Below are 10,630 nucleotides of genomic sequence, written 5' to 3'. Positions count from 1 at the left end.
AACCAATCACAGGCCTCAGCGACGTACACCGATTGGCTGCAGCAGTCATGTCCGTAAGCTGGTGACTATGGCTTATCTTATATACCACACCACTACTCGCTAAAAAGTATTAATAAACTTGGACAATCCCTTTAAATTACTGGGCCCTAGATGGCTAGCTCCCCCTGCCGCCTGGAAGCCGTGTGCCTCCAGCTCTGTACACCGACAGCGGCCACCCCCCCAATGATGACCTTCCCTGAGGATAGGTCCTGGAAAGCATGATCGCCATGTAATATGCTAGAAGTAAAAGACAAAGCGGTTCTGGTAATTTATTACAATCTACCATTTACAAAGAAGAGTAATCAAAAAACATCAAAAACAAAAAAAAAGAAAAAAAGAAAAAACGGTAAACTTCCCGCTGTGATGCATCATTTGTCTGAAGGAACTTCTTTCAAGACGGATGACAATTAATGAAGGTAGGACTCGGCCGTGTCCCCGCAGGTGGGATGTGTGGGCGTTGGGGTCACCACGGCTGCGGCTATACAACACTTGTCATTCCAAAAACCGGACAAGAATCCAACATGGATTTCCAGAGTAGACATGAGAAGAACGATGCAGCTTTACTGTCCGACTGCGGTGATGTCCCGCTATGGTGGTAGTCCATCATTACCATTTACTGTGCCATTGGCATCCTCATGGGTGCAGGAGGGCGGGGAGCTGGTGGACGTGGGGGAGCGGGCCGAGGTGGTGGGAGAGGACCCCGCTGATAACCGTAGGGTGGAGGTCTGGGTGGTCCATTGTATCCATGTGGTGGCATTAGAGGAGGTGGTCGCATACCAGGAGGCATTGCCGGGTGTCCTACGGCACAAGATGAAAATAAGTCAGTTTCCACCACGTCTGGACAATAGAGGGGAGGGGGCGCACTACTTATATGTGCAGGTCAGCAGTTTTGGTTGCTGGGTGTCTAGAAGCCAGGAATAAAAGGAGCGACCGCGCCTGGCAGAGAGGTGTGCGCCTCAGCCCTGGGGGACTGGTTTCTCCCCTGGGCATTTACTATTGATGACCTATCTTCAGGATAGCGCAATACCAGCGGCGGCCCAACGCACGGGATACCCGCAGATCACCTATCCTCTGGCCCGCTGGTGGTGCATTGGGGCTGGACAGTCATCAGTGGTCATGGCCACAAGTCTAACAGAGGCTTCACCGTCATTGGAATCCTTGTGATCGATGCCTCCTATTACACTTCCATCTCCTCATTGTAGTCACAGCAGGAGGTGTAATAGGGGGCATCGCTCCTGCTGATTTCACTGGGAGAGAAGCCGTCTATTACACTGCCAAGCCTAACTACTATGACGTCATCCGGCCCCGCTGCACCGACAGCAGATCAGCAAATCCCTGCCTATCGACAACTGGGGACCTATCCTAAAAATAGGTCAATAGTAAATGCCCAGAATATCCCTTTAAGATCCCCCTCCCCCATTATGTTAGCACAAGTCCTTTATTTTGCTACCTAAAAGGGGTATTCCCATATGCCATGAAGACTGATAGATGCGGGTAACAGAAGCGGGCACCAGTTATGACCCCTGCCCGACTACACACGGTGTCCAGACCTACAAAAAACAGTGCAGCGGGCCAGCATCTTCATAACTCCAATAGAAGTCAATGGGAGTTACACAAGAAGCATAGAAGCAATGCACAGCGAGCCACGAGGCCTTCAAGTGAAGGGAACAGATTAGCTCACTGCATAAATGCCATTAACTTCTACCAGTGTTACAGAATCAGCTGGCGAGGTCCGTTTGGCTGGTTCTAATAAAGGCCCATTTACACGAGCAGATAAATCGCTCAAAGGGCAGTGTGAGCGATTATTTTGCATTAAAAAAATTGGGATTCAAGTAGCTTCTCAGCTCCTTAAATCCCAATTATGTATGTAAATGAAGCCTTCCCTGAATGCAGATGATAGCCCAAGGCCATTATCGGAGCTCAGATCCTTTTTGTTCTCCATGGGATACAATGCTATCAGCGCTCCCCGGGGGGGGAACTACTCCTAAAAGTGAGCTTGATTTTAACAATCACCAAAAAGTGCCCGAAATGCGGGAGCCCCCGCGCCCATTTATAAGCACCGATTATCGCTAAAACAATCGCCGATTAGCGAATTTTTAGCGATAATCATCCAGTGTAAATGTGCATCAAGTCTCATCTACCCCATTCAGTCGGGCCAAGGGCATTGGGAGCCACATCTGGAGATACCCTGGGTGCGGGACCTGCATCTATCAGACATTCATGGCATAGGTTATCAATCCTGTGTATATGCCATGAAAGTCTGAGATGGAAATACCCCTTTAAAAAAGGGGTTGCCAAGTCTGGACTACTAACGCCTATCCATAGTGCGGGTTATCTATACTTCAGACATGGACAAGCCCTTTAAGTTTTATGTGCTGATAGAAGTTGACTAGATTGTTCCCCACTTGTTATTGTGCGGCTTTCTGGTTAACAAGAATACAGAATCCCTCTGCTAACGAGCTGGTGTGCTGTAACTTACCCATTGCGCCAAAAGGAGGAGCTCTTGGTGGCATGCCCATTGGAGGAGGGCCTGGATGAGCCACGCCATGCGGGCGTGCTGCCAGCTGAGCCGGCGAGGGTCCCAGAGCGGGATGTGGAACTTGCATCTGTAAACCTGAGAGAGCACAAGGTGTTAGAATAGCCCTTATATTGGATCAGTGGCCACTAAGGGGCAAGCTGCTCACCAGTAAGCAAGCCCATCTAATACAGCAGACCACAGGCTGATGACCCGGTACGCGTATGGATTACTTCTAGTACTCACCAGGGTGCATCGCTCCAGGCTGGAAGGGCAGTGGCACTTGTGGGTGACCAGCAGCAGCTTGACCAGCAGCAGTGACCGGAGACATTGGTGGTGGAGGCATTGAAGGCGGGATTCCCGGGGGCAGCGCTCCAGGCGGAGGTACGGGAGGAAACGCAGGCATGCCTGGAATAGGAAGTAGTTCACAATTACGGATGGTGCAATGAAAAGTGTTAAATGGCACCGATGATGCTGTACTGCAAAGCTCTGTCAGTCATAGAGGGGATCTGGGCACACCCCGGCTCCGCCCCATTGTCCATGCAAGACAGACAACTATTGGGACCCTTTATTGGTCTCGGACGTCTTATACACAGTGATGACTATTCCTCACCAACACAGGCCCAGATTCTGCCCCCTCCCGAAATATAGGATGTGTAGAGCTGGCTCATGAAATGCGCACACAGGAACAGAACAGGCGGTGTTCTAGGACTACATTATTGATGACCTGTAGTATGATCAATAGTATACCGGCAGGGTCTGCCTCATGGGTGATCGCCACATCCGCTTTTCAGGTACGTGACATCACATTCACTGGTCCCGTGGCCCGACAGCAGCTCAGTCCTACCCAAGTGAATGGATTGAGCTGCAATACCAGGTATAGCCACTATACAATGTACAGCACTGTACCTGCTAGGGACTGAAGGGACAGCGGTGCTCACCCAAGTGCTGTTGTCAGTTCAATGAGCCGATCAGCGGGAGTCCTGAGTGGTGGACCACCACCAGTCAACAGGCTAGCAAAATTGGAGTCCCAGAAAACCCCTTTAATACACCAGTGTTCATCTATGGATGCACTGGAGGTAAATGTAGCACAAGTATACAGGACTATACTTACTAATCATACTATACTATTGTGTCCGGACAGCAGCCTTTGAGGCAGATGTGAACATGGCCTGAGGAATCTCAACACATTGAGCGCCCCCCCATACCTGTTGTGTATGGGGGCCACAAAGAGAACGCACATGTCCGCTGACAACCCATCAATGAAGGGTTGGGCGACCTTCACTTCGGGTTCCCATCATGTATCCAAGGACACCATTACATGAACCGAATACAGACTGTCCTTTGTTAGGCCCCCTGGGGGCCAGCGGAAGCCCCTGCCGTTAGCTGAGGGGTATTACAAATTAACCAGCTGGGATTGGAGGCTTCTCTGATGCCTATTATGTCAGCAGGAACCTGGCTGTCAGTTACCACGGTGATCACATGTTCACGGCTTCCGAGCCCCCGTGATCACCATGACGGAGTAGTAAACGAAGGCGTGCCAATGAATGACACTGATGTAAAGGAGTGATGCCAATGTGGGCACAACCATGGGAGACCCTGTGAAGGGCGCGGAGTTATGGCCTAGTTTACTCACCTGCAGCGACAGCGGTGGTCAGGGAGGTGATGACAGCGGGGACAGAAGGAGGTGGAGGAGCATCTGCGAACAGCTGGTGAGGCCTGTCCGCCTGTGACAGCGGGTTCTGTGCCGCCAGCAGTCTCTCCGCCGCTGACCCGTGCCGCTCACCCTTGGAGTCCTTCTTAAAAGCATAGGAGACGGTGATGGGCCGGTTACACAAATACTGTCCGTTCATTGCCTCGATGGCGGCATCGGAAGCATCGAAGCTGGCGAAGTTGATGAAGGCGTAGCCCTTGGAGTTTCCCGTGTCGGGATCGCGCATGATCTTTGGGGTTTGGAGGATGACCCCGAAAGCGCTGAAGGTGTCGTACAAAAGCTTCTCGTCGATCTCGGGGTCCAGGTTACCGATGAATATGTTGGCTCCGACGTCCAGGTTCTTGTTGTGCGCCGAGGCCTTATTGACTCGGATGGGCTTCCCGTACAGTTTGATCATGTTCATAATTTTAATGGCGTAGTCGGCATCTTCTTCACTAAGGAACTCCACGAAGCCGTAGCCTGAGGAAGGGACAGCAGCGTTACACAGAGACATGTCACAATAACCCCGCCCACTGCGCCCCTTCGGTTTTTTGGGTTTTTTTTTTTTTAAATGGGGGATAAAAAAAATGAACACAGGCAGGGCCTAAGAGGAAGACATCCATGCGGGCCTGAGGACCCTCACAAGGCTCGAAGCTGCCGTAGTGACAGAACTGCACCCGGAGCTTTCGTCACAGGGGGCCATTTAAGTGGCAGAGGAAGAACCAACGCTGCCGGTGGCGGACAGAGGTCAGGAACAGCCCATACAGACTTCATGACCGTAGGGCGTTTATATGCGGTCGGCGGTCCAGAAGTGGTTAAAAAAAAAAAAAAGAAAAAAAAAACTTTATTAGCAGCTGTATAACAACAGAATGGGGACTGCAAAACTTTTCCAACTGGGGACTAAGTTTGCAACGTTGGGGCCTTCAGCGCTCCTCGTGGGCAGCAGCTCAGACGGGGCTGTCCGGATAAACGTCCTACATTGGCACTGCGCCCACCTGTCAGTGTCGCGCCACACGAGATGCCCATCTCCAGGTGATGCCCAATGCGTAAAAACGAGGCGGCGCCATCCCGTCGAGGACAAGCTTTGCTTTTTCCAGGACAGATTGAAAAATTACGTTGCTGATGCGACTGGCGGTTACGGTCACCCAGACCGCGCAGTAATGGCGGTACAGTCCCCTCCTTACCTTGGTGCTGCCCTGTGACCCGGTCCTTGGGCATGTGTGTGTTCACCACCGGTCCCGCTTGCAGGAAGAGCTCCCATAGCAGCGGCTCGCTCACCTTCTCATCCAGTCCTCCAACGTAGACCGTGGCGTCTGCGGACAAACAACACGTTTTAGGGGCTTTTCATGGGTGGGGGTCCGCCGCTGAGGACCTCCAATAATCAGAGGCTGCAGCAGTCGGGGGGCGTGGCTTGAGATGGTAAGGTCATAGGTCAGATGGATGGGGAACAGAACGAGCTGCTATATCAGGGACCGCCACTACGTATTGTACGGCGCTGTGCCCGGAGTGAAGGGCTGCTCAGCAGCTGATTGGTGGCAGTGGGCCACAACAACCGGATCCCGACAACCCATCCTGGGAACACCGTGTAGTAGCGTACGGCCTGCGGGTATATCCACCGCCCCGGAGCACAATGGGCCGGACATGGCAGATATCCGCGTAATATACAACCTGCTGCGCTCTGGTCCTCACATCCGGATTACACAGCCGCTCTCCAGCCATACCTCCTGAAGACACTCACTACGGCTCAGTATACCCAGTAACACCTGTAGGACTACAAGTCTCAGCACGCCATGACAGCAGCCACAGCTCTTCTACGTGCGGGGCGAGTGAGGCATGCCGGGATTTGTAGTCCCGTGGCTGCGGAGCTCTGAGCCGGTCAGATAGCTTCCATATCCTCCCCCTGTACATCCCGCTCTCTCTCACCCTGGTTCCGCTCTGAGATCGGACCCGCCGCCATGTTGACTCCGCCACCGCAAGGCCACGCTCGCGCCTTCCGCCTTACTTCCGGGACGTCACTTCCGCCTACGGTTACACCGCTTTAGAAAAGCTTTATTGACATTGGAAACACGAGCACAGTGTGCATGCAAGTCACGTGGTGTGTGCAGTAGTGTCCCCTGAACTGTAAACTGCATTGTAGCCCATCCTGACTGCCGTGGTGGCACCATAAGTGCAAGCAGGTCCTGACTACAAATAATCATGCTGAGCAGGGCAATAAAATCCACAGAGGTGTTATAAGACATATACGGACACATACACGGATACATATACGGACACATACGTGGAATTGTCCGCAGGTGCCGAATTCAATGTGTTGAGATTCAATTCAGATTTGCAAAAATCTGGGTCACATGTTGCGGACAAGCCGCGCAGAAACTGACATGTAGCGCTGAATTCCAATCCACAACATGTCATTTGTATCGCCGTCTCCGCTGCGGGCTCTTGGCTCTATGGGGAGAGATTTAGCGGAATACAGGAGGAAAATCTGCTCCAAAACCTGCAGGGTCTGAAGCAGCCTCTCTGCTGCAGGAAGCTCGCGGAAATTGCATGCGGTCCCGCTGTGAACATTCCACAAGATTTCGTCCCGTGTGACCCCGGCCTAAAAGGGAAACCGTGAGACAGAAATGTCCATGCGGACTAATTCTGTCCAGTGTAAAAGGTCCCTGAATCACAAATAGTACGTGACCCTTCAGGCAGACCCCAAAGTACAAACCCATAAATAGAATCTCTCCGATCCCCTAAATACATAGAGACCCCACACCAACTCCCTAAATACATAGAGACCCCAAACCAACCCACTAAATACATAGAGACCCCAAACCAACCCCCTAAATACATAGAGACCCCACACCAACTCCCTAAATACATAGAGACCCCAAACCAATTCCCTAAATACATAGAGACCCCAAACCAACTCCCTAAATACATAGAGACCCCACACCAACTCCCTAAATACATAGAGACCCCAAACCAACCCACTAAATACATAGAGACCCCAAACCAACCCCCTAAATACAGAGACCCCACACCAACTCCCTAAATACATAGAGACCCCACACCAACTCCCTAAATACATAGAGACCCCACACCAACTCCCTAAATACATAGAGACCCCAAACCAACCCACTAAATACATAGAGACCCCACACCAACTCCCTAAATCCATAGAGACCCCATACCAACCCCCTAAATACATAGAGACCCCACACCAACTCCCTAAATACATAGAGACCCCACACCAACTCCCTAAATACATAGAGACCCCACACCAACTCCCTAAATACATAGAGACCCCACACCAACCCCCTAAATACATAGAGACCCCACACCAACCCCTTAAATACATAGAGACCCCACACCAACCCCCTAAATACATAGAGACCCCACACCAACCCCTTAAATACATAGAGACCCCAAAGCAACGTCCTAAATAGAGACCTCAAACCAACCTAAATACATAGAGACCCCACACCAACCCCCTAAATACATACAGACCCCACACCAACCCCCTAAATACATAGAGACCCCAAAGCAACATCCTAAATAGAGACCACAAACCAACCTCCTAAATACATAGAGACCCCACACCAACCCCCTAAATACATAGAGACCCCAAAGCAACCTCCTAAATTCATAGAGACCCCAAACCAACCCTCATAATACATAGAGACTCCACACCAACCCCCTAAATACATAGAGACCCCAAACCAACCTCCTAAATACATAGAGACCCCAAACCAACCTCCTAAATACATACAGACCCCACACCAACCCCCTAAATACATAGAGACCCCAAAGCAACATCCTAAATAGAGACCACAAACCAACCTCCTAAATACATAGAGACCCCACACCAACCCCCTAAATACATAGAGACCCCAAAGCAACCTCCTAAATTCATAGAGACCCCAAACCAACCCTCATAATACATAGAGACTCCACACCAATCCCCTAAATACATAGAGACCCCAAACCAACCCACTAAATACATAGAGACTCCAAAGCAACATCCTAAATATATAGAGACCCCAAACCAACCTCCTAAATACATAGAGACCCCACACCAACCCCCTACATACATAGAGACCCCACACCAACTCCCTAAATACATAGAGACCCCAAACCAACCCCCTAAATACAGAGACCCCAAAACCAACCCCCTAAATACAGAGACCCCAAACCAACTCCCTAAATACATAGAGACTCCACACCAACCCTCTAAATACATAGACCCCAAACCAACCCCCTAAATACAGAGACCCCAAAACCAACCCCCTAAATACAGAGACCCCAAACCAACTCCCTAAATACATAGAGACTCCACACCAACCCTCTAAATACAAAGACCCCAAACCAAACCCCTAAATACATAGAGACCCCACACCAATCCCTGTAAATACAGAGACCCCAGATCAACCCACTAAATACATAGAGACCCCAAACCAACTCCCTAAATACATAGAGACCCCAGACCAGATCCCCGAAAATATACAAACTTACTCCAGACCCCCTAAACAAGTACAGACTCTAGGCTCATAAAAATACCTCAGACCAGATCTCCTAACAACTAGAGACCCAAGACCACCTAAAAATATAGACCGCAGACCAGACACCCCTAAAGAGAACCTGTCACGTCCCTACAGCATCATGAACTACATGATGGCCCCGTTGGGGAGGTGACAGGGAGTCGGGGATGGATTTGTTGTACCCATTCGCTGTGTCTCCCTATGAAGGTGGCGCGGCACTGGAAAATACGACTATTTTCAGAGTGGCTGTGGGGACGTGACATGTTCATTTTAAAAGTGACACTCCATGTAATCCCCTCATCACGGTGGGTGGGTGTGGTGGGGTCACGGGACCCCTGCTCTCGGTAATCAGTAGAGACCAATCAGACTTTAATCACCTAAGATATGTCCGGACTCAGATGCAGCACCGTCTTCTCTTACGCAAATCCTGGTGATGAAAGCGGTTGTGGCTGTACTTGACGGTTTTTCTCATTTCAGGAGTCAGGCAAAGCTGGGTGACGACCCCTGTGAGGGCGGCCATATTGTATTGCTGAAAACACCTCCAAATTAGGGCTTCTTCATGGACATATTTTCCGTTTGTGTGCTGTCCGGACAACATACAGGCCCATTATAGCCTACTAGGCGGTACACACAAGACATTTATCACACGGACCGCTGCTCATCGCTGCCTGTCCTATTGCTGCATATATCACGGATGAGGACAGGACATGTAATGTGTGCCGTCCACGCAGATCGCACAGGACATGGACACGTGCTTGTGTGGCGCCTGATGTAAGTTGCATCTGACATTCGCACTTGCCTGCCTGGATAAAGCCTGACTAAAGGCTCGTCCACACGGGTGTAAATGACTTCCAATGAATTGAGGACTATGTAACATATGGCCCGCCCGCCAGTATGAGCGCTGCTCCTTGTCAGGTGGAGGACCCTTCTCAGACATTCAGACAAACGTATATGCAAATACGTTGGCCAATACGGAACATATTTGCCCATGAAGGAGGTTAGGAAATGGTAAGCAGCAGGCTCCTACATCCGGGCTAGCAGGTCAATCAGGGGGTTTTTGCGATTGAAGAAGTTTGGTCTGGTGTCACCAGTAGAGCAAAATGTCATTGTTCCCAGCAAGAGAAACCACATAATGTTGTAGATATGATAGCTTTTAATGGCTAACAAAAATACATGATGTTACAGCAAGCTTTCGAACCTCTCAGGGTTCTTCCCCAGGTATAATGAAATGGATCAGAAGAGGCATGCATATCCTGACCGCGGACAGGATACAAATCCCCAACACACAGCAGGACTATAAGATCCCGGGACATTCACATGTTCCACGTCTGATGTTGTGTACCTGATCCAGTGCAGTAAATGCCCTGTTGGGGCCTTTATCTTGGAGAAACAGAGCAAAAACTTCAGGCTCGGATGAGGTCTCATCGTCAATTAAACATAGAAAGACAGAATTCCCTGTGGCCGAGCACTTCTAGTCACAGACACAACTTGGAAGGCATGAAAGTTATGATACTGAAAGGCAATTTCAAATCACAGCAGCACAAAAAAATTGAGGAATATAAATGTATAAACAACCTTTGACACTTTCAACAGAGGGTTAAATTCTTCAAAAGGATTCATGCGTGACTGGGAGGTATGAGGCATCTATAACACAGATAACACGCTAGCCTGGTGACCCCCTAACACTAATTCAGGGACCATAAAACCTTCACATCTATGTTTGTATTTCTGTTGTGGTATTCGATGTAGTGCAAATTAATTACATCCATGTTCTGTGCCTTGTCATATGAATATGTGTGTATATATATGCATGTCTCTTCGGATCCATTTCATTATGCCTTGATGAAGGACCCTGAGAGG

General features: G+C 50.0%; 1 protein-coding gene across 1 annotated transcript; it reads right to left on the bottom strand.

The window, feature by feature from the left end:
* Positions 1 to 283: 283 nt before the first annotated feature.
* Positions 284 to 6,263, bottom strand: SF3B4 (splicing factor 3b subunit 4). The gene is made up of 6 exons (XM_066609181.1): positions 6,171 to 6,263; positions 5,432 to 5,560; positions 4,191 to 4,727; positions 2,801 to 2,962; positions 2,519 to 2,653; positions 284 to 837 (listed from the first exon to the last, which is right to left on the bottom strand). Exons 1-6 carry the CDS (start codon positions 6,202 to 6,204, stop codon positions 653 to 655), a joined length of 1,182 nt encoding a protein of 393 aa, XP_066465278.1. The 5' UTR covers positions 6,205 to 6,263; the 3' UTR covers positions 284 to 652.
* Positions 6,264 to 10,630: the final 4,367 nt, after the last annotated feature.

This window comes from Eleutherodactylus coqui, chromosome 6, assembly GCF_035609145.1.
Source record: "Eleutherodactylus coqui strain aEleCoq1 chromosome 6, aEleCoq1.hap1, whole genome shotgun sequence".
NCBI lineage: Eukaryota > Metazoa > Chordata > Amphibia > Anura > Eleutherodactylidae > Eleutherodactylus > Eleutherodactylus coqui.
This window is presented reverse-complemented; position numbering and strand designations above follow the sequence as displayed.

Coding starts and splice junctions, on each gene's coding strand:
- SF3B4 (XM_066609181.1), bottom strand. CDS start 6,204: ATGGCGGCGGGTCCGATCTCAGAGCGGAACCAGG. Junction 5,561..6,170: donor GATCTCAGAGCGGAACCAGG/GTGAGAGAGAGC, acceptor GTTTGTCCGCAG/ACGCCACGGTCTACGTTGGA. Junction 2,963..4,190: donor GACCACCGCTGTCGCTGCAG/GTGAGTAAACTA, acceptor TTCCTATTCCAG/GCATGCCTGCGTTTCCTCCC.